The sequence below is a fragment of the Pristiophorus japonicus genome, chromosome 28 (genome assembly GCF_044704955.1).
Source record: "Pristiophorus japonicus isolate sPriJap1 chromosome 28, sPriJap1.hap1, whole genome shotgun sequence".
NCBI lineage: Eukaryota > Metazoa > Chordata > Chondrichthyes > Pristiophoridae > Pristiophorus > Pristiophorus japonicus.
In genome coordinates this window covers 14017904-14042471 of record NC_092004.1, presented here as the reverse complement: position 1 = coordinate 14042471, position 24568 = coordinate 14017904, and the positions used below count along the sequence as shown (strand labels likewise).

Genomic DNA, 24568 nt, shown 5'->3' with positions numbered 1-24568 from the left:
CCCATGTATAAACTGACCTAAGTTGTACACCGTGAGAACATTGAAGACAAGGGGGTGAACCTGTGGGAGACACTCCTAACCTGGACTTTCAGGTATAAAAGGGGAAGCTCCACCCACCTTCATCACTTCAGTGCTGGCTAATAAATGTTATTCGTCACAGAGTGACCTTCTCTCAAGTATGGGCCTCGTGTGCATTTATACTGTACAGTAAGAACATATTAGACAGATTCTTCAAACTGCCCCGGTTCTGGTCTCTGTAAGAACTCCCAATCTGGATTATTACACTGCGGGGAGTGTCGGGTTAATAAACGGACTGACGCAACAGGAATTCAAAAATAAACTGATATTACTTGCGAGAGAGAATGTGTGACTGAAATCTGAGTCTCAGCCTCTAATATTGCTCTTAATTCGGCAGGCGGTGTAAATGAACAGGTCTAAGAGTGAACCTGCTCATCTGAGAATTCAAAACTTAATCTACAGCTGGAACTCCAAAGGTTCGCACACAAATTTTCAGGAAATAATTACTGATTTAAGTTTAAAGGGAGATGCGTTTGTGCAGCTCTTTCAGAGAGGTTGTAGGTGGCTCTTAAAAGAGCCGTTGTGTTTGGGTTTGATCTCTCAGGACAGCGTATAGTTTTACTTGGAGCTGGTGGACTTGGTCACCACCTTTGTCCCTTCCGACACGGCGTGCTTGGCCAGCTCCCAGGGCAGCAGCAGGCGCACGGCGGTCTGGATCTCCCGGGAGCTGATGGTGCGGCGCTTGTTGTAATGGGCCAGGCGGGAAGCCTCACCAGGATGCGCTCCAAAATATCGTTCACAACCGAGTTCATGATGTCCATGGCCTTGGAGGATATGCCGGTGTCGGGGTGAACCTGCATTATCACTTTGTAGATGTAAATGGAGTAACTCTCTTTCCTCGACTTTCTGCGCTTCTTGCCGCTCTTTGGTATTGTGTTAGTGACCGTTTTCTTGGCGCCTTTCTTGGCAGTTGCTGTTTTCCCCGGTGGTGGGAGCGTGCTCAGCGGCCGCCATGTTGGTCAGGGTGGTCTCACGGCGCATGCACGGTCCTTTGTGCAGGGACAAAGAGTGGGCGGGGCTTCAGGATGTCTGTCAGTTTGATTGGTCACATATTTATGTCCAGCTCCGTGGCCCCTGAAAGGGAGCCTTGTTGTTCTGGTAGTTGTCTGGTGACCCTGGGCCAGAACGCCTCACCCTATTGGGCCAGCCCAGCCCAAGCTAACCCTATTGGGCCAGCCCAGGCTCACCCTATTTGGCCAACACAGTCTCACCCCATTGGGTCAGCACGGGCTCACACTATTGGGCCAGACCGGGCTCACCCAATTGGGCCACCCAGGTTCACCCTATTGGGCCAGCCCGGGTTCACACTATTGGGCCAGCCCTGGTTCACCATATTGGGCCAGCACAAAAGGCCCAGTGACCAGCAGAGAAAATCAGCAGCTCATTGATTTTATTCTCACTCTGCGCACTGTATCCCACCATGTTCGCTGGAAATGATGAATACCATCGGCCTTTGAATGTGGAAGGCGAAACATTTTTCTGTTCTGTCTGTGGGAAAATATTTCAAACATCAGTGTGACTGGAAAAGCACCGACAGACACACAGCCTTCCCGAGTGACAATGTTCCAGTGCACTGACTGTGGAAAGAGCTTCAACCAGTTACACAGCCTGAAAAACATCACACCATTCACAGCGGGGAGAAACTACATGTGTTCTGTGTGTGGACGAAACTTCAACTGATCGTCCAACCTGGAGAAACACAAGGACACCTGCTCCATGGAGAAATCATGGAAATGTGGAAACTGTGGGAAGGGATTCAGTTCCCCGACTGATCTAGAAATCCATCGTCGCAGTCACACGGGGGAGTGACCATTCACCTGCTCTGTGTGTGGTCAAGGTTTCACTCAGTCTTCTGATCTCCTGAAACTACAGCGAGTTCACACTGGGGAAGTGTGGGAAGGGATTACTCAGTCATTTGAATTGCGAGTTCGCAAGTGACTGCAGGGGTTGGGTTCTACTGTTATTACTGCTGTTAATCACGTCCTGACTGAATCGTGTTCATTCTGTGAGTTGGGAATTGTTTCTGCAGATGTTAATCACCCATAAAACTGGGCTGGAGTTTACTATTTTGATATTTCAAATAACACAGTGTGTCGATACTTGATGTCTCCATGATAAGAGGAGACAAACTGATGTCCTGTTAATGACTGCTTCATTTTGCGCCTTTACTCCTTTATAAACATAAGAACATAAGAACATAAGAATTAGGAACAGGAGTAGGCCATCTAGCTGCTCGAGCCTGTGTCGCCATTCAACAAGATTATGGCTGATCCGGCCGTGGTTTCAGCTCCACTTACCCACCCGCTCCCCAGAACCCTTAATTCCCTTATTGGTTAAAAATCTATCCATCTGTGACTTGAATACATTCAATGATCTAGCCTCAACTGCTTCCTTGGGCAGAGAATTCCACACATTCACAACCCTCTGGGAGAAGAAATTCCTTCTCAACTCATTTTTAAATTGGCTCCACTTTATTTTGAGGCTGTGCCCCCGAGTTCTAGTCTCCCCGACCAGTGGAAACAACCTCTCCGCCTCTCTCTTGTCTATCCCTTTCATTATTTTAAATGTTTCGATAAGATCAACCCTCATCCTTCTGAATTCCAACGAGTAAAGACCCAGTCTACTCAATCTATCATCATAAGGTAACCCCCTCATCTCCGGAATCAGCCTAGTGAATCGTCTCTGTACCCTCTCCAAAGCTAGTTTATCCTTCCTTAAGTAAGGTGACCAAAACTGCACGCAGTACTCCAGGTGCGGCCTCACCAATACCCTATACAGTTGCAGAAGGAACTCCCTGCTTTTGTACTCCATCCCTCTCACATTGAAGGCCAACATTCTATTCGCCTTCCTGATTACCTGTTGCACCTGCAAACAAACTTTTTGGGATTCATGAACAAGGACCCCCAGGTCCCTCTGCACCGCAGCATGTTGTAATTTCTCCCCATTCAAATAATATTCCCTTTTACTGTTTTTTTTAACAAGATGGATGACCTCACACTTTCCGACATTGTATTCCATCTGCCAAACCTTAGCCCATTCGCTTAACCTATCTAAATCTCTTTGCAGCCTCTCTATGTCCTCTACACAACCCGCTTTCCCACCAATCTTTGTGTCATCTGCAAATTTTGTTGCACTGCACTGTGTCCCCTCTTCCAGGTCATCTATGTATATTGTAAACAGTTGTGGTCCCAGCACCGATCCCTGTGGCACACCACTAACCACTGATTTCCAACCCGAAAAGGACCCATTTATCCCGAATCTCTGCTTTCTGTTAGCCAGCCAATTTTCTATCCATGCTAATACATTTTCACTGACTCCGTGTACCTTTATCTTCTGCAGTAACCTTTTGCATGGCACCTTATCGAATGCCTTTTGAAAATCTAAATACACCACATCCATCGGTACGCCTCTATCCACCATGCTCGTTATATCCTCAAATAATTCCAGTAAATTAGTTAAACATGATTTCCCCTTCATGAATCCATGTTACGTCTGCTTGATTGCACTATTCCTATCTGGATGTCCCGCTATTTCTTCGTTAATGATAGTTTCAAGCATTTGCCCCACTACAGATGTTAAACTATCCGGCCTATAGTTCCCTGCCTTTTGTCTGCCCCCTTTTTTAAACAGAGGCTTTACATTAGCTGCTTTCCAATCCTCTGGTACCTCCCCAGAGTCCAGAGAATTTTGGTAGATTATAACGACTGCACCTGCAATAAACTTTTAATTCCCTGGGATGCATTTCATCAGGACCAGGGGACTTGTCTACCTTGAGTCCCATTAACCTGTCCAGTACTATCTCCCTAGTGATAGTGATTGTCTCAAGGTCCTCCCTTCCCACATTCCTGTGACAAGCAATTTCTGCCATGGTTTCTGTGTCTTCCACTGTGAAGACCGAGGCAAAATAATTGTTTAAGGTCTTAGCCATTTCCACATTTCCCATTATTAAATCCCCTTCTCATCTTCTAACGGACCAATATTTACTTTAGTCACTCTTTTCCGTTTTATATCCCTGTTAAAGCTTTTACGTTCCGTTTTTATGTTTTGCGCATGTTTACCTTCGTACTCTATCTTTCCTTTCTTTATTGATTTCTTAGTCATTCTTTGCTGTCGTTTAAAATTTTCCCATTCTTCTATTTTCCCACTAACCTTGGCCACCTTATACGCATTGGTTTTTAATCTGATACTCTCCTTTATTTCCTTGGTTTTCAACAGATGGTTATCACTTCTCTACCGCACTTCTTTTTCACTGGAATATATTTTTGTTGAGCACTATGAAAGAGCTCCTTAAAAGTCCTCCACTGTTCCTCAATTGTGCCACCATTTAGTCTGTGTTTCCAGTCTATTTTAGCCAACTCTGCCCTCATCCCACTGTAGTCCCCTTTGTTTAAGCATAGTACGCTCGTTTGAGACATTACTTCCTCACTCTCAATCTGTATTACAAATTCAACCATACTGTGATCCCTCATTCCGAGAGGATCTTTTACTAGGAGATCGTTTATTATTCCTGTCTCAATACACAGGATCAGATCTAAGATAACTTGCTCCCTTGTAGGTTCTGTATCATACTGTTCTAAGAAACAATCCCGTATGAATTCTATGAATTCCTCCTCCAGGCTACCCTGTGCGATTTGATTTGACCAATCGATATGTAGGTTAAAATCCCCCATGATTACTGCCGTTCCTTTTTCACATCCCTCCATTATTCCCTTGATTATTGCCCGCCCCACCATGAAGTTATTATTTGGGGGCCTATAAACTATGCCAACCAGTGACTTTTTCCCCTTACTATCTCTAATCTCCACCCACAATGATTCAACATTTTGTTCATTAGAGCCAATATCGTCTCTCACAACTGCCCTGATATCATCCTTTATTAACAGAGCTACCCCAACTCCTTGCCCTTCTTGTCTATCTTTCCGAATCGTCAGATACCCCTGTATGTTCAATTCCAAATCTTGGCCAACCTCCAAGCACGCTTCTGTAATGGCTACAAAATCATACCCATTTGTAATGATTTGTGCCGTCAACTCTTACTTTATTTCAAATGCTGCGTGCGTTTAGGTAGACCATTTTAATACCAGTTTTTAAACCATGATTTTTAGTTTTGACCCCTCCTGCAGCCCCTTTACAATCAGTGGCCCTTTTTGTTTTTGGCCTTAGGTTTCTCTGCCCTCTACTTTTACTCATCTACTTTCTGTCTTTTGCATTTGTCTCCTTTTTGTTTCCCTCTGTCTCCCTGCATTGCTTCCCATTCCCCTGCCATATTAGTTTAACTCCTCCCCAACAGCACGAGCAAACACTCCCCCTCGGACATTGGTTCTGGTCCTGCCCAGGTGCAGACCGCCCGGTTTGTACTGGTCCACCTCCCCCAGAACCGGTTCCAATGCCCCAGCAATTTGAATCCCTCCCTGCTGCTCCACTGCTCAAGCCACGTATTCATCTGAGCTATCCTGCGATTCCTACTCTGACTAGCACGTGGCACTGGTAGCAATCCCGAGATTACTACTTTTGAGGTCCTACGTTTTAATTTAGCTCCTAGCTCCTTAAATTCGTCTCGTAGGACCTCATCCCTTTTTTTGACCAAATCATTGGTACCAATGTGCACCACGACAACTGGCTGTTCACGCTCCCTTTTCAGAATGTCCTGCACCCCTCCGAGACATCCTTGACCCTTGCACCAGGGAGGCAACATACCATCCTGGAGTCTCGGTTGCGGCTGCAGCAACGCCTATCTATTCCCCTTAAAATCGAATCCACTATCACTATCGTTCTCCCTCTGTTTTTCCTGCCCTCCTAGGCAGCAGAGCCAGCCACGGTGCCATGAACTTGGCTGCTGCTGCCCTCCCCTGGTGAGTCATCCCCCTCAATAGTACTCAAAACGGTGTATCTATTTTGCAGGACGATGACCGCAGGGGACCCCTGCACTACCTTCCTTGCACTGCTCTTCCTGCTGGACTTCCATTCCAGAGCTGGCTGTGGACCCTTCACCTGCAGTAAGACCAACTCACTAAACGTGCTATTCACGTCATTCTCAGCATCGTGGATGCTCCAGAGTGAATCCACCCTCAGCTCCAATCCGTAACGCGATCCGTCAGGAGCTGGAGGCGGATACATTTTCTGCACACGTAGTCGTCAGGGACACTGGAAGTGTCCGAGTTCCCACATGGTACAGGATAAGCATATCACGTGACCGAGCTCTCCTGCCATGAATTAACCCTTAGATACACTTAAATTGGCAACAACAATGCTAAAGTTTACTCACTGATATAGAGGAGAAAAAAGAAAAAATACTCACCAATCACCAGCCAATCAATTACCCCCTTGGGTGTGACGTCACCTTTCTGTTTCTTTCTACTTCTTTTTTGCCTTCTCCCTGTAGCTGCACAAGCTCCACCTTTATAGGCCTGTCGCCAACCCCGGACTCGCGCTGCTCCGAGCTCCCGCCTCCTTGACTGACTGCTCTAGATCGTTGCATTCCTCAGACCTATGGTTACTCTCAGGACAAGTCCCAGTTCCACATACCGTCCAGAGTTCCTTGATGTCCAGGGTAGGGATAGCTAACACGCCCAGAATCACTAAACACAAAATCCAGTCTGTTAATCACTTACACATACTGGAATGTTCGTGTGCCCACAGCATCTCTCTCACCTTCAATGTGTGAATAGAGTATTACACCTGCAAAGCTGGTTTCAATTTAAATTTTAATCCACACAGTAAATGTATTTTTAAAAATATCTACAAGTAAACCGATCACATCAACTAATTGGCAAAGGTTTACAGTCAATTAGATGAACAAGCAAAAACATCATGGCCCAATAACCCAGCTCTATATTCACAGGAGAAAGTCTGTTATCTAAGGCCTCCAATGTCAGTTGGTGAGATGAGAGACTGAATCTCTTTCCACACTCAGCTAGTAAACGGTCTCTCCCTGGTGTGTTTCCACCCGACACACATCTGCATCCATTCCCACTGTCCCCACATTTACAGTGTTCAGTCAGCTGGGCACACGGGTGTCACAGGTTGACGAACGGTTGAAGTTCCATCCACACAAAGAACATGTGTCCCGTTTCTCACCGCTGTGTTTGGTGTTTTTCCAAAGGCTGATGATAAGGTGATCCTGTTGAATCCAGTGAATCTCTCGAATCTTGACGTGATGTTTAGTTTGAGTTACCAAGCTGAAGATCCTCCCCTTCTAATACCCTGCAAATGAAGTTACAAACGTTGTTACTTTAAGTACAGGATAGAAATTCAGAACAGGCAAGTCCAGATTCTATACGAAATTCTGTCCCCTCCTGTCCCTCCAAAGCTGTAAATTCCTTATTCTAGACACTCTCCCTCCAGGCTTACTGTCCAAAATCAACTGCGAGTTACTTTCTCCAGGAAGTGCTAAATCTGGCTGGGTGCAATTCCACAGACATTTGTTAACCTCTGGTGCCTCATCATCAGTCGACTCAGTGAGTGTCAGCAGGATTTCCACTGTGGTAGGCATCAGAGCCGAGTCCAATCCTACCCTCAAATGACATCCATACACTTCCCAATTAATATCACTGGATCAGTATCAAGAGCTATTGCAGTGGCTAATTTTTACTCATATTTAGCGCAGTGGTACTGAGGACAATTATAACCCATGAACTGCTGCCTTGGCTGAGATCAACTAACAGCCCTGATCAAGGTCCGAACTTGGCACTTTCCCAGTCAGTATTTCAGAGTGCTCTAAAACTTTTTTTTTGGGAGGGGGGGGGGGGAGGGAGGTTTAGAAAGAATATTTTGAAACACATTTTGGTCCACCTTTAAACAAAACCTTCGTCAAACTGCACAATTCTGAAATCTTTCCAAATTAGACAAGCAAGTCAAATGGATTATAAAAACAATGTGACATTTTAGAAAGCCTCAACTCACTGAAATAGACAGCTTTACAATCACAGCACAGTACAGAAGGGAGCGATTCTTAATGGGAGCTCGGTTCATGAAGTCCTCCGAAACTTCAAGATAGACTGGACTGTTCCTTTAAGTATAAATAGGCAAAGAAAAGGGCATCCCTGTGCCTTTAAATATCTGCCCCATGTCCAAGGGCAGTGGGAGGAGCATCGGTGCGCGATCTCTTTATATCCTGATGCAGCAAGCACAAACGGATGGGTTCCCGCAGGGTCCTAAGAACTATTTAAATATTTAACATCTGGTTAAGTCGAACAACTGAAAAGAATGCACGCGGAGTCGATGCTATGTGTGTGTGTGTGTGTAAACAAAACACATCATTCTAAATGTTTGCTTGTCAATTCCACAGAGATAAGCTATTATCTTCACAAGTTATTATCCAGCATTTTATTTCCTATTATTTACAATGTAATTGCAGAGTGTTTAATTCCTCTTCCATTTATTGATGACCCATTGTCTTGTGTGCTCTTGTTTAGAAAGTGATGTCACAATGACCATTCCGTTACCAAGGTGACCATCTGTCCGCAGTATTCAGTGTGAAAGGGGATTAAATCTCACCGAGGGTAATGAACAACCACCCACCAGACTCTGCACTTTATTGTCCAGTGATCACCTCACCATCACACAGCAGCTCCGCAGATTTACCTCCAGTGTGGATGACTTGTGTAAGTGATGTTAAAAATGAAATTGTAGGGGTAAAAGAGGATTTGGGTGAGGGGTTTGGAAAGTAGGGTTGAAAGAGGAATTGGTGTGATGGTGTGAGAGAAATGGGGGGATTGTGGAGTTGGGGTGAGGGGTTTGAGAGTAGGGCTGAAGATGGTGTATAAGTGAGGGGGATTTACTGCCCATTACATGTCTCTGTTGAACTATGATGGGGTATCTCTTTCCTTTAAAATGTTTTGTATGGTGTGTTTCACTGAAGTTAGACGTGGGGCTGCAGTTCCTTGTAGGCACGGAACTGTTTCTGTTGAATTAATGCGGGCATGGGAATAGATTTGAGTGGGATCATTCTGTGCTGAATGCGATGCTGGGCTGTGGGTTTTCCCTCAGTCCCAGTGACGAGGTGCCATTGACACCTTATCCAGGGACCGCTTACATTGTGACACCAAATCCAGGGACCACATACATTGTGACTCCAAATCCGGGGACCACTTACATTGAGGCATCAAATCCAAGGACGACTTGCACTGATGCATCAAAGCCAGCGAATCCTTACACTGAGGGACCAGTTACAATGAGACATCAAATCCAGGATGAATTACACCGTGACACCAAATTGAGGGATTACTTACACTGTGACATCAAATCCAGGGACCACTTGCACTGAGACGACAACATTACATAGGATATACGGCACAGAAATGGACCATTTGGACTAACCAGTCCATGCAGTTGTTTTTGCTCTGTTTGGGAATTAGAGAGCCTCAGTATGGGGAATGGCCATGCCGGTGAAAACAGCTCTAGTTAGGGTGAAAGGTGGGTAATGAATGAAAACATCATGGTGGAATCATACGGTGACTGGTGGGGCCAGGTGACAGATTATTGTCAGAAGCCCTTTTCAGGCAGGCTGATGATTAGATGTAACCAGCACAACAACTGTATCCATCTGTTATTGTCCCAAAATCCCCAAATCTAATCTCACTAATTTATGTTTCTGTGAGAAATGTAGAGATGCGAAAGAAAGGTGGAAATGAGGCTTGCACAGGAAAGAAGGTTGCTAGAATGAATACATTGTGAGGCTGTTTTGTGACTCAGCTCTGTGAGGTTAAAAACATGAAATGGAAAAGGGCACATCCAGTGATACTTATATTGCCAATAGTGCTTTCTAAGTTAATCACTAAATCCTAAGCCGAATATCCTATTGACTATCCCAATCACTAATCCTAATCCTAACAATTAACCACAAACCACACACCTAACCCCTAAACCTACATCTAAACCCAGCACCTAACCAAGGCTAAGAACATAAGAAAAAGCTGCAGAAGTAGGCCATCAAGCTCCTTGAGTCCACGCCACCATTCAATAAGATCATGGCTGATATGATCTTGGCCTCAATTCTACTACCCTGCCCTCTCCCCATAACCCTTGACTCCCCTATCTTTCAAAAAACAGTCTATCTGCAACTTAAATATATTCAATGATCCAGCCTCCATTGCTCTCTGCGGCAGAGAATTTCAAAGATTCACGACCCTCAGAGAGAAGAAATTCCTGCTCATTTCCGTTTTAAATGGGTGACCCCTTATGCTCAGACTGTGCCACCTAGTTCTAGATCCCCCACAATAGGAAACAGAGCTTAGTGGGGAAGCTAAAGAACTGATAAAGGAAGTGTTTAAACAATTATTTTGATGCAAAAAATACTGCAACAAGTTTGCAACAAGTAATTGTAATCAACTAACTCATCAAAATTAGCAAAGACAATTACAAAGATTTCAACATTTCAAAGTTGATCACAAGCAGTATGTGTGGAGATCTATTAACCGCTTTCAAAAATTGTTAAACAATCCATAAAATAACAGATTTACAGCCTTACGCAAGATAGTTCTTTCAAGCGGTGGTTTAAAAGAATTTCAAATGAGTGTAAAGTGAGACACGCCGGTTCAGTCTGAGACACCCACAAGCCGTATACTGAAACGAAACAAGTTTGGGATTTGATGTGGTAAACGATAAACTGGGTGAGAAGTGAAACAATCTAGAGAAAGAAAAGGCCCAAAATGGAAGGGAAGGAAACATTAATTTGTCTCTCAATATGGAGAAATCACATATTGGACAGACGATGTTTGAAACAATACTGAGACAGAACATTAATCTCCAGCTCAGGTACAGGGTTATTCAGAGCAGCAGAAACAAAGGCGAAGTGCCAGAATGAACATGGTTCAGTGCCCAATGGGAGCCCAGTAAATCCTGCTCCATTCTCTCACGTGGTCTTTGCTATTTACCCAGCATTCCCCGCGACGGAGGACGTGCCGAACCCAGACTACAGGGGCCCGGTACGCATGCGCAGGACCTGGCTGTATTTGGAGCATGCGCGGTGCGTGTAATGGCGGATAAGACATGGTGAGTACTGCTCCGCAAAAGAGCTCACAGGACGCGGGGGGGAGGTGAGTAATGGACCAGCGGGTAGCCAGGGAGGCTTCATAAACAACTGGTGCCGGCCAGAACCCCGGAATAATAACCGGAATATCGGCGACTGCAGCCTCGAGCCTTTCTCCCGGTCACAGGCCCAGAGTAACAGCGGCCATCTTTGTAGAGGAAGGTAGGCTCAGTTCTCCGCCATCTAGGTTCAGTGAGCAACAAAGCGCATGCGCGGCCATCTTGGTAAAGTAACAACTTAGTTAATCTCGTTCTTCACACCTCAGATTTCTCACCAATTCCTAAAGGCGCTGCTCAGTGCGAAGCTTCTGGTTACGTCCTGGACGATTGTAACAGGCAAGCCCCAGAGCTGTTCACTCCCAGGGTTAGAATCACCAGGAACAGTCTCAGGGTTAGAGTCCCCATGTACAGTCCCAGGGTTATTATCTCATAAGAACATAATAACATAAGAAATAGGAGCAGGAGTGGATCATTTGGCCCTTGGATCCTGCTCTGCCATTCAATAAGATCATGTGATCTGATCATGAACTCAGGTCCACTTCTCTGCCCGCTCCCCATAACCCTTTCTCCCTTATCGCTGAAAAATCTGTCTATCTCTGCCTTAAATATATTCAATGACCCAGCCTCCACAGCTCTCTGGGGCAGAGAATTCCATAGATTTACCCTCTGAACGAAGACATTTCTCATTTCAGTTTTAAATGGGTGACCCCTTATTCTGAGATTATGTGAGTTTTAGTTTACTCGATGAGTGGCAATATCCTCTCTGGATCCACCTTGTCGAGTCCCCTTGTTATCATATGTTTCGAGAAGATCACCTCTCATTCTTTTGAACTCCAAAGTGTATCAGCCCAACCTTCTCAACATATCCTCATCAGACAACCCCCTCATCGCCGGAATCAACCTCTGAACAGCCTCCAATGCAAGTATATCCTTCCTTAAATATACAGACCAAAAGTGCATGCAGTATTCCAGGTGTGGTCTCACCAATACCCTGTACAGTTGTAGTAGGACTTCTCTGCTTTTATACTCTATCCCCCTTAAAATAAAGGCCAACATTCCATTTGCCTTCCTGATTACTTGCTGTACCTGCATACTAACTTTTAGTGTTTTATGCACAAACACCCTCAGGTCTCTCTGTCCTGTAACACTTTGCAATTTTTCTCCATTTAAATTATAATTTGCTTTTCTATTATTTCTGCCGAAGTATATAATCTCACATTTTCCCACGTTTTACTCCATCTGACAAATTTTTGCCCACTCATTTAGCCTGTCTATATCCCTTTGCAGATTGTTTGTGTCCTCAATTTGCTTTCTCACCCACCTTTGTACCATTTGCAAACTTGGCAATATTACACTCGGTCCCTTCTTCCAAGTCATTAATATAGATTGTAAATAGTTGAGGACCCAGCACCGATACCTGCGGCACCCCACTAATCACCATTTGCCAACCGTAAAAAGACCCATTTATCCCGACTCTCTGTTTTCTGTTAGTTAGCCTATCCTCTATCCATGCTAATATACTGCCCCCAACCCAGTGAGCTTTTATGTTGTGCAGTAACCTCTTATATGACACCTTATCAAATGCCTTATGGAAATACAAAAACACCACATCCACTGGTTCCGCCTTATCCATCCTACTCATTGCATCCACAAAGAACTCCAGCAAACTTGTCAAACATGATTTCCCTTTCATAAAGCCATGCTGACTCTGCTTGATTGAATCCTGCTTTTCCAAATGTCCCACTACTGCTTCCTTAATAATGGTCTCCAGCACTTTCCCAATGACAGATGTTAGGCTAACTGGTCTATAGTTTCCTGCTCTTTGTCTGCCTCTTTTTTTAAATAGAGATGTTACATTTGTGGTTTTCCAATCTGCTGGGACTGCCCCAGAATCCAGGAAATTTTGGTAGATTACAACCAATGTGTCCACATGCTCTGCAGGCACTTCTCTTAAGAGCCGAGGATGTAAGCCATCAGGGCAAGGTGACTTGTCTGCTTTTAGTCCCTTTATTTTACCGACTACTAGTTCATTATGAATAGTGATTGTATTAGGTTCCTGCCTCATGAAAGCACCATGATTATCCACTTCGGTATTACTCTCAGTGACCGAGTGTTTTACTCTAATTAAACTGATCTTGGACTGTTTCTGTCAGATACTAACTTCTGCACGGTCTCAGCAAACACTCCCACTCCCTCGTCCCTCTGATGTTTCTGCACGATTGCTTTGTGAAGACGGGCTCATGGAGAGCAACACTCTGCACAGAATTATCCCAAATTTGGCATCTCCAAGGGACAAGGCTCCCAGCTTTAATCATTCTCTGTCCTTTCCCCCCAGGCCCAGTTCCTTTGCTCAGATTCTGATAAAAGTAAATTGGGAAAAGTGCACTTTGATTTTTACAGATTGAATTATTGCAGAGAGCTGCGCATGCGCGGTTCAGCCTCGCCCCCTGTGTCAATTTCAAGTGAGCAGAAGAGAGCATGTGCCCTCCCCTCCCCCAGCACTGCCTGTAACCGCCATTCACTCAGTGAGCGGAAGAAGATGGTTGTACAGGGCCTTGGTGAGGCCCCACCTGGAATATTGTGTTCTGTTTTGGTCTCTTAATCTGAGGAAGGACGTTCTGGCTATTGAGGGAGAGCAGTGAAGGTTCACCAGGCTGATTCCAGGGATGGCTGGGCTGTCATATGAGGAGAGACTGGATCAACTGGGCCTTTAATCACTGGAGTTTAGAAGGATGAGAGGGGATCTCATAGAAACATATAAGATTCTGACTGGACTAGACAGGCTAGATGCAGGAAGAATGTTCACAATGTTGGGGAAGTCCAGAACCAGGGGACACAGTCTTAGGATAAGGGGCAGGCCGTTTAGGACTGAGATGAGGAGAAACTTCTTCACTCAGAGAGTTGTTAACCTGTGGAATTCCCTGCCACAGAGAGTTGTTGATGCCAGTTCATTGAATATATTCAAGAGGGAGTTAGATATGGCCCTTACAGCGAAAGGGATCAAAGGGTATGGAGAGAAAGCAGGAAAGGGGTACTGAATGAATGATCAGCCATGATCTTATTGAATGGCGGTGCAGGCTCGAAGGGCCGAATGGCCTACTCCTTCACCTATTTTCTATGTTTCCACGTTTCTAAAACAGCCAGGAATGGAGACACTGTGACCCGGGGTAAGGCAGTGAGCAGCAGCCTCCTTACAGCAGCGCAGTGCTTTGGGAGCGTGTCCGAAGATGGGCTCAGAGATCGGCATTGAGTCCGGGGGGGAAGTTCAGGGGGAGTCGGGGGCTGTGTGTAAGAGGCAGAGTGGAGCAAGAACCAGTCTCAGTGTGTGGTGTGAGTCAGGGAAGGGAAAGGCCATTCTCGGGCTGTGTGTGGACAGTGTGTGTCCAGGGTAAGGGAGATAGAATGGTCAGAATCACCTATTTACAATCTGCTGCTTTCTCTCTCCAAACCAGTAGTGAACGTTCCTGGTTTAGTTTCCTCAGCGGCTGTGTGTAAGAGGCAGAATGGAGCAGGAACTAGTTGTGGAACATGATGTGAGTGGGGGAAGTGAGAGCCCATTCTCGGGCTGTGTGTGGACAGTGTAAGGTAACAGAGAAAGTAAACCACCTCTCTCTTTCAAATCATTGCTGCTTTCTTTCTCCAAATCAGTAGTGAATGTTCCTGATTCAGTTCCAATGTCTGTTGTTCTTGGGCAGTGAGCAGTGGAAACACAGCCTGACAGTGAGGATGTGAGGAGTTTCACAAAGTGCATCTATTGCAGGCACCAGGAGAGGAGTGTGGGAGAAGATATTTTAAAGACGGGTCATGTTGTTTTGGTGAGTTGAGTTCTTCAGAACCGTGTTGCTGATGATTGAGAGCTACATTGTCACTCCCTCAGATACATCATATTCTCCCCGCATCCATATCTCAGAACTAATAATGTTCTCGTATTATTCTCAGATCAAAATTCTTGAACCAGCCAGAATAAATGTGAGCTTTCCTCCACCTGGAACACAAGGAACAGTGCAGGCAGCTCCTTCTCACAAACAGTAAGTAGATTATCACTCACAGAGCGCAGAGACACAGAACTGGCCTCAATCCTATTGTCACAGACAGCAGAACCTGTCAGTCCCACAGTGATCTGAAGTGGCAGAGTTACATTGTGAATCTTACAGCCACATGGAGCAGTAGAATCAGATGCTGTTTCACCATTGAAACAGATCACACTGACAGGTACATTAAACACCCACACTCACTTGCCAGAAACTGGCAGGTAGAGAATAAAAGACAATCATCTATCAGAAAAAAATGTCAAATAGAACGTATAAACCACACTCGTATATCAGAAGCTGATGGGTACAGAGCAAAAGCCATATTCATGTTTCAGAATCTGTCGGATTCTGTATTTAACCCCCCGAACATACCAGAAGATGACAGGTGCAGAATAAAACCCACATTCCCGTACCACAGACCGACAGATACAGTACACAACACACACCCACATATATGAAAGTGACAGTAACAGAATAAAATCCCCACTTGCATACCAGAGAGTGATCGGTAAAGTGTAAATCCCATGTGCACAGATCGGAAAACTGAAAGGCTGTAAGTAAAATTGTTACTTGAATCGCAGAAACTGATAAGGGCAGAGTAAAACCCACACCCACATATCAGAAAAATGACACATAGAAGGCAAAATCTTCACTCACATATCAGAGAAATACAGATAAAAAGTAAAATTGATTCTCACGTTCACATACCAGAGACTGGCAAATACAGAGTACATTCCACACTCACATAGCAGGAACTGACAGGTGCAGTCTAAAACACACAATCAAGTAACAGGAACAAATAGGTACAGACTACCATAGCAGAAACTGAGATGGACAGATTAAACCTCAACATACAACAAAACCCGACAGTTACAGAAAAATACACACACTTGCATATCAGAGACTGAGAGATACAGTATAAAATCCACACTCACATATCAGAGGCTGACATTTTAAAATCCATATTCCCATAACATAAATTGACAGATACAGTGACATGCCCATACTCACGAACCAGGAATTGACAGGTACAGGGTAAAGATCTCTCTTTCATTCCAGAAACTGACAGGTACAAAGGAAAGCCCACTCACAATTAAGCAGAAACAGGCAGGTATAGAGTAAGGCCCACAATCACATATCAGAACTTGACAGGTGCAGCATAAAACCCAGACTCCCAAAACAGAAATGGAGTGATACAGAGAAAGGCCCACACTCACATAGCAGAGATAGAAAGATACAGAGTGAAACTCAGACTCATTGACCAGAGACCGACAGATTAAGCATAAACACTCCCCTCCATATCACAAATTGACAGAGTATTCGTTTTATTTTCTAACTATCAGGAATTGGGGGAAGATAGTAAAACAATACTAACATACTGGAGAATGCCGAATATGGAGTAGAGCTCACATTCACATAACAGAGATGGACAGATACAGCACAGAACACACACTCACACACCAGGAATGGAAAGATACATAGAAAATAGGTGCAGGAGCAAGCCATTTCGCCCTTCGAGCCTGCACTGCCATTCAATATGATCATGGCTGATCATGCAATTTCAGTACCCCACTCCCGCTTTCTCTCCATACCCCCTGATCCCCTTAGCCGTAAAGACCACATCTAACTCCCTCTTGAATATATCCAACAAACTGGACTCCACAACTTTCTGTGGTAGTGTACTGCACAGGTTTCCACTCTCTGGGTGAAAAGGTTTCTCCTCATAGCAGTCTGTTATGGCTTATCCCTTATCCTTAGATTGTGACCCCAGGTTCTGTACTTCCCCAACATTGGGAATATTCTTCCTGCATCTAACCTGTCCAGTCCTGTCTTAATTTTACATGTTTCTATGAAATCCCCTCTCATTCTTCTAAATTTCAGTGAGTATAAGCCTAGCCGATCCAATCTTTCTTCATATGTCAGTCCTGCCATCCCGGGAATCAGTCTGGTGAACCTTCGCTGCACTCTCTCAATAGCAAGCACGTCCTTGCTCAGATTAAGAGACCAAAACTGCACACAATACTCAAGGTGTGGTCTCACCAAGGCCCTGTACAATTGCAGTAAGACCTCCCTGCTCCTATACTCAAATCCTCTCGCTATGAAGGCTAGCATGCCATTTGCTTTCTTTGCTGCCTGCCGTACCTGCATGCCTACCTTCAGTGACTTGATGTACCATGACACCCAGGTCTCTCTGCACCTCCCATTTTACTAATCTGTCACCATTCAGATAATAATCTGCCTTCCTGTTTTTGCCACCAAAGTGGATAACCTCACATTTATCCACACTATACTGCATCTGCCATGCAATTGCCCATTCACCTAACCTGTCCAATTCATCCTTCAGCCTCTTAGCATCTTCCTCACAGCTCACACTGCCACCCAGCTTAGTGTCATCTGCAAACTTGGAGATATTACACTCAATTCCTTCCTTTAAATCATTGATGTATATTGCAAATAACTGAGATCCCAGCACTAAACCTTGCGGCATCCTACTAGTCACTGCCTGCCATTCTGAGAAGGACCCGTTTATTCCCACTCTTTGCTTCCTGTCTGCCAACCAGTTCTGCCTCCACGTCAATACATTACTCCAAAACTATGTGCTTTAATTTTGCACGATAAATTCTTGTGTGGGACCTTGTCAAAAGCCTTTTGAAATTCTAAATACACCACATCCACTGGTTCTCCCTTATCCACTCTACCAAAAACCTCGAGAAGATTTGTCAAGCACGATTTCCCTTTCATAAATCCATGCTGACTTGGACCGATCCTGTCACTGCTTTCCAAATGCTCTGCTATTACATCTTTAATAATTGATTCCAGCATTTTCCCCACCACCAATGTCAGGCTAACCGGTCTATAATTCCCTGTTTTCTCTCTCCCTCCTTTTTTAAAAAGTGGGGTTACATTAGCTACCCTCCAATCCATAGGTACTGATCCAGAGTCCATGGAATTCCGGAAAATGACCACCAATGCATCTACTATTTCGAGGGCCACTTCTTTAACTACTCTGGGATGCAGACTATCAGACCCTGGGAATTTATTGGACTTCAGTCCCATCAGTTTCCCTGCAACCATTTCCTGACTAATAAGGATTTCCCTCAGTTCCTCCTTCCCACGAGACCCTCGGTCTGCCATTTCCTTGTTCCCCATTATAAATTCACCTGATTCTGACTGCAATGGGCCAACATTAGACTTCACTAATCTTTTTCTCTTCACATATCGACAGAAGCTTTTGCAGTCAGTTTTTTATGTTCCCTGCAAGCTTACTCTCGTATTCTATTTTCCCCCTCCTAATTAGACCCTTAGTCCTCCTCTGCTGAATTCTAAATTTCTCCCAGTCCTCATGTTTGCTGCTTTTTCTGGCCAATTTATATGCCTCTTCCTTGGATTTAACACTGTCCCTAATTTCCCTTGTTAGCCACGATTGAGCTACCTTTCCTCTTTTATTTTTACGCCAGACAGGGATGTACCATAGTTGTAATTCATCCATGTGATCTTTAAATGTATCCACCGGCAAACTTTTAAGTATCATTCGCCAGTTTATCCTAGCCAAATCACGTCTCATACCATCGAAGTTTCCTTTAAGTTCAGGACCCTAGTCTCAGAGTTAACTGTGTCGCTATCCAGCTTAATGTAGAATTCTACCATATTATGGTCACTTTTCCCCAAGGGGCCACGCACGACTGGATTGCTAATTAATCCTCTGTCGTTACACAAGACCCAGTCTAGGATGGCCTGCTCTCCAGTTGGTTCCTCGACATATTGGACAAGAAAACCATCCCTTATACACTCCAGGAAATCCTCCTCCACAATATTGCTACAAGTTTGGTTAGCCTAATCAATTTCTAGGTTAAGGTCACCCATGATAACTGCTGTACCCTTATTGCACACATCCCTAATTTCCTGTTTGATGCAATCCCCAACCTCCCTACTACTGTTTGTTGGTCTGTACACAACCCCAACTAACGTTTTCTGTCCTTTGGTGTTTCGCAGCTCTACCCATATAGTTTCCACATCATCCCAGCTAATGTCCTTCCTTACTATTGCATTAACCTCCTCTTTAACCATTAACACTACCCCACCTCCTTTTCCTTTCTGGCTATCCTTCCTGAATATTGAATTTCCCTGGATGTTATGTTCCCAGCCTTGGTTACCCTGGAGCCATGTCTCAGTAATCCCAATTACATCATATCTGTTGGATTGGATAGGTTAAGCAAATGGGCGAAGGTTTGGCAGATGGAATACAATATCGGAAAGTGTGAGGTCATCCACCTTGGGGGGAGAAAAAACAGTAAAATGGAATATTATTTGAATGGGGCGAAATTACAACATGCTGAGGTGCAAAGGGACCTGGGGGTCCTTGTGCATGAATCCCAAAAGGTTAGTTTGCAGGTGCAGCAGGTAATCAGGAAGGCGAATGGAATGTTGGTCTTCATTGCGAGAGGGATGGAGTACAAAAGCAGGAAGATCCTGCTGCAACTGTATAGGGTATTGGTGAGACCACACCTGGAGTACTGCGTGCAGTTTTGGTCACCTTACTTAAGGAAGGATATACTGGCTTTGGAGGGGGTGCAGAGACGATTCACTAGGCTGATTCCGGAGATGAGGGGCTTACCTTATGATGATAGATTGAGTAGACTGGGTCTTTACTCGTTGGAGTTCAGAAGGATGAGGGGTGATCTTATAGAAACATTTAAAATCATGAGAGGGATAGACAAGATAGAGGCAGGGAGGTTGTTTCCACTGGTAGGGGTGGCTAGAACTTGGGGGCCCAGCCTCAACATACGGGGGAGCCAATTTAAAACTGAGTTGAGAAGGAATTTCTTCTCCCAGAGGGTTGTGAATCTGTGGAATTCTCTGCCCAAGGAAGCAGTTGAGGCTAGCTCATTGAATGTATTCAAGTCACAGATAGATAGATTTTTAACCAATAAGGGAACTTAGGGTTACGGGGAGAGGGAGGGTAAGTGGAGCTGAGTCCACGGCCAGATCGGCCATGATCTTATTGAATGGCGGAGTAGGCTCGAGGGACGAGATGGCCTTCTCCTGTTCCTAATTCTTATGTTCTTATGTTAATAGCTATCTGTGCAGTTAATTCGTCCACCTTATTACAAATGCTTCTCGCTTTGAGACGCAGAGCCTTCAGGCTTGATTTTTTAACACCCTTTGTCCTTTTAGAATTATGTTGTAATGTGGCCCTTTTTGATACAGAATGAAACCCACAGGCAATTACCAGAAATTGACAGGTACAGGATAAAACCTACGCTCTCGTATCAGAAACTAACATACAGAGTAAAACCCTCATCCACATACCAGAGATGGACAGATACAGATTCAAATCCACACTCCCATACCAGGCACCCACTATATAAGAAAATAAGAAGATAAGAAATAGGAGCAGGAGTCGGCCATACGGCCCCTCGAGCCTGCTCCACCATTTATTACGATCATGGCTGATCTGATCATGGACTCAGGTCCACTTCCCTGCCCGCACCCCATAACCCCATATTCCCTTATCGGTTAAGACACTGTCTATCTCTGTCTTAAATATATTCAATGTCCCAGCTTCCACAGCTCTCTGAGGCAGCGAATTCCACAGATTTACAACCCTCAGAGAAGAAATTCCTCCTCCTCTCAGTTTTAAAAGGAGGGCCCCTTATTCTAAGATTATGCTCCCTAGTTCTAGTGTCCCCTATCAGTGGAAACATCCTCTCTGCTGCCACCTTGTCAAGACCCTCATAATCTTATACATTTCGATAACTCACCTCTCATTCATTCTTCTGAATTCAATGAGTAGAGGCCCAACCTCCTCAACCTTTTCTCATAAGTCAACCCCTCAGCTCCGGAATCAACCGAGTGAACCTTCTCTCAACTTCCTCCAAAGCAAGTATATCCTTTCATAAATATAGAAACCAAAACTGCATGCAGTATTCCAGGTGTGGCCTCAACAATAACTTGTATAACTGTAGCAAGACCTCCCTGCTTTTATACTCCAATCCCTTTGTAATAAAGGCCAAGATTCAGTTGGCCTTCCTGATCATTTACTGTACCTGCATACTAATCTTTTGTGTTTCATGCACAAGTACCCCCAGGTCCTGCTGTACTGCAGCACTTTGCAAGCTTTCTCCATTTAAATAATAACTTGCTCTTTGATTTTTTTTCTGCCATAGTGCATGACCTCACACTTTCCAACATTATACTCCATCTGACAAATTTTTGCCCACTCACTTAGTCTATCTGTGTCCTTTTACAGATTATGTGTGTCCTCCTCACACATTGCTTTTCCTCCCATCTTTATATCGCCAGCAAACTTGGCTACGTTACAGTCTGTCCCTTCTTCCAAGTCGTTAATATAGATTGTAAATAGTTGGGGTCCCAGCACTGATCCCTGTGGCACCCCACTAGTTACTGATTGCCAACCCAAGAATGAGCCATTTACCCCAACTCTCTGTTTTCTGTTAGTTAGCCAATCCTCTATCCATGCTAATATATTAACATCAACCCCGTGAACTTTTATCTTGTGCAGTAACCTTTTATGTGGCACCTTGTCAAATGCCTTCTGGGAGTTGAAATACACCACACCCACTTTATCCACCCTGTTCATTACATGCTCAAAGAATTCCAGCAAATTTGTCAAACTTAACTTCCCCTTCATCAATCCATGCTGACTGCCTGACCGAATTATGCTTTTCCAAATGTTGTGCTACTGCTTCTTTAAGAATGAACTCTTCAACATTTTCCCAACCACAGATGTTAGGCGAACTGGTCTATAGTTTCCTGCTTTTTGTCTGCCTCCTTTTTAACCGAGTGTGGCTCTCAGTCACCGGGCACCACCGAGTGTGGCTCTCAGTCCCCGGGCAACACCGAGTGTGGCTCTCAGTCCCCGGGCAACGCCGAGTGCGGCTCTCAGTCCCCGGGCAACGCCGAGTGTGGCTCTCAGTCCCCGGGCAACACCGAGTGTGGCTCTCAGTCCCCGGGCAACACCGAGTGTGGCTCTCAGTCCCCGGGCAACACCGAGTGCGACTCTCCGGCCCCGGGCAACACCGAGTGCGGCTCTCAGTCCCCGGGCAACACCGAGTGCGGCTCTCGGGCCCCGGGCAACACCGAGTGCGGCTCTCAGGCCCCGGGCAACACCGAGTGCGGCTCTCAGGCCCCGGGCAACACCGAGTGCGGCTCTCAGGCCCCGGGCAACACCGAGTGCGGCTCTCAGTCCCCGGGCAACACCGAGTGTGGCTCTCAGTCCCCGGGCAACACCGAGTGCGGCTCTTGGGCCGTGATTCAGAGCCGCTGGGCCCGGCACCAGCAACCCCCGGGGGCAGCACCTCCCCTACACCAGGAAAACAACAACTTGCATTTATACAGCAGGCCCAGCAATTCCAGCCGCTCTGTGTATCAGGTGGGCGCTGGATGTGGAAGTCACTCACTGGCCTCTTGTGTGGGTCTGTTTGTTACATCAGTTTGAGCTGGATGGAGAGGGGGAGAAGCTGTTGGGTTTCACCCCCAGTACTTCTGGGGCCCAGTTGGACCAACAATTTCCGATGTGGGCCTGTCGAGGGAGGTGGGTTCCCTTCCCTGAAGGACAGCAGTGACCCAGATGTGTTTTTACGACAATCCGGCAGCTTTCATGGTCACTTGTTTCTAGTGCCGACCCCACCAATGACCAGACTCATTAAGCTCAATTTCACAATCTGCCTTTGTGTTTTTGTGGGTTCTCTCTCACTCACTTTTCCTGTTTGAAATTCACTTTACAGGGTGTTAAAAGGGGAGGATTTGTAGACTGGAAACTCAAACCATACATCACCTCAAGATCTGACAGTCACTCGGTACATCGGGACTGGAATATCATCAGCTTTTGACCATGGAAGCAGAAGGCACCGTTCACAGTGGGGAGAAACGGTACACGTGCTCTGTGTGTGGACAAGGCTTCAGCCGATCGTCCAAACTGGAGAGACACAAGCGCAGTCACACTGGGGAGAAACCGTGTAAATGTGGGGATTGTGGGAAACAATTCAACTACCCATCCCAGCTGGAAACACATCGGCAAGTTCACACTGGGGAGAGGCCGTTCACCTGCTCCGACTGTGGGAAGGGATTCATTCAGTCATCCGACCTGCTGACACACCAGCGAGTTCACACTGGGGAGAGACCATTCACCTGCTCCGATTGTGGGAAGGGATTCACTACATCATCCCACCTGCTGACACACCAGCGAGTTCACACTGGGGAGAGGCCGTTCACCTGCTCTGACTGTGGGAAGGGATTCACTACATCATCCCACCTGCTGACACACCAGCGAGTTCACACTGGGGAGAGGCCGTTCACCTGCTCTGACTGTGGGAAGGGATTCACTACATCATCCCACCTGCTGACACACCAGCGAGTTCACAATGGGGAGAGGCCGTTCACCTGCTCGGACTGTGGGAAGGGATTCACTTCATCATCCCACCTGCTGAAACACCAGCGAGTTCACACTGGGGAGAGGCCGTTTACCTGCTCTGACTGTGGGAAGGGATTCACTGCATCATCCCAACTGCTGAGACATCAGCGAGTTCACACTGGGGAGAGGCCGTTCACCTGCTCTGAGTGTGGGAAGGGATTCTCTCTGTCATCCAACCTGCTGACACACCAGCGAGTTCACACTGGAGAGAAGCCGTTCACCTGCTCTGAGTGCGGGAAGGGATTCTCTCTGTCAGGCAACCTGCTGAGACACCAGCGAGTTCACAAGTGACCGCAGTGGTTTGATTCTGCTGGTAATCACATCCTGGACTGCATTGTCTTCATTCTGATAGTTGGGGTTTATAACTCCTGTAACGCTGATGGTAATAACACCTGTAACTGGAAAGGGGTTTAATATTTGGCATATGGATACATAAATTAGTTTTGCTTTCAACACATTGCTGTGGATTTTTGTCTTTCCCACCTGAGGGTTTAGCATCACCTGGCTAGAGCTGAGAAAGGACAATCTGTGGGGAGGATCTTACAGGGGGAACAGAACTTCAGCCTGGACACAGTCCTTCAGGGCCACACTAAGATCACCTCATTCTCCTGAACTCCAATGTGTATAGGCTCAACCTATTGTCATAAGTCAACCCCTCATCTCCGGAATCAACTCCGGAATCTGCAGCAAACATGAGCAAGGACCTGAGGCTTATTAAAAGACGCATATTTCATTACAGACAAGGTTACACTGGGAGAAATGTTCAGTTAGACCATAAGAAATAGGAGCCGGAGTAGGCCATTTGGCCCCTCGGGCCTGCTCCGCCATTCAATAAGATCATGGCTGATCTGATCATGGACTCAGTTCCACTTCCTTGCCCACTCCCCATAACCATTTACTCCCTTATCGCTCAAAAATCTTTCTATTTCTGCCTTAATATATTCAAAGACCCAGCCTCCACAGCTCTCCTGGGCAGAGAATTCATAAATTTACAACC

General features: G+C 45.6%; 1 protein-coding gene across 4 annotated transcripts; it reads left to right on the top strand.

The window, feature by feature from the left end:
• The first annotated feature begins 11041 nt into the window (after positions 1-11041).
• LOC139239598 (zinc finger protein 229-like) lies at positions 11042-24025 on the top strand. 4 transcript variants are annotated; one of them, XM_070868382.1, is made up of 4 exons: positions 11042-11070; positions 14867-14921; positions 15046-15134; positions 22886-24025. In XM_070868382.1, exon 4 carries the CDS (start codon positions 22993-22995, stop codon positions 23860-23862), a length of 870 nt encoding a protein of 289 aa, XP_070724483.1. In that variant the 5' UTR covers positions 11042-11070; positions 14867-14921; positions 15046-15134; positions 22886-22992; the 3' UTR covers positions 23863-24025. The 4 variants fall into 4 exon arrangements, with proteins under 4 accessions (XP_070724483.1, XP_070724482.1, XP_070724485.1 ...); XM_070868381.1 differs by having other exon boundaries at positions 11046-11070; positions 14802-14921; XM_070868384.1 differs by lacking the exon at positions 14867-14921 and having other exon boundaries at positions 11047-11070.
• Positions 24026-24568: the final 543 nt, after the last annotated feature.

What these genes read in the sequence shown, in the direction of transcription:
- LOC139239598 (XM_070868382.1), top strand. Translation starts at nt 22,993, where the DNA reads ATGGAAGCAGAAGGCACCGTTCACAGTGGGGAGAAACGGTACACGTGC.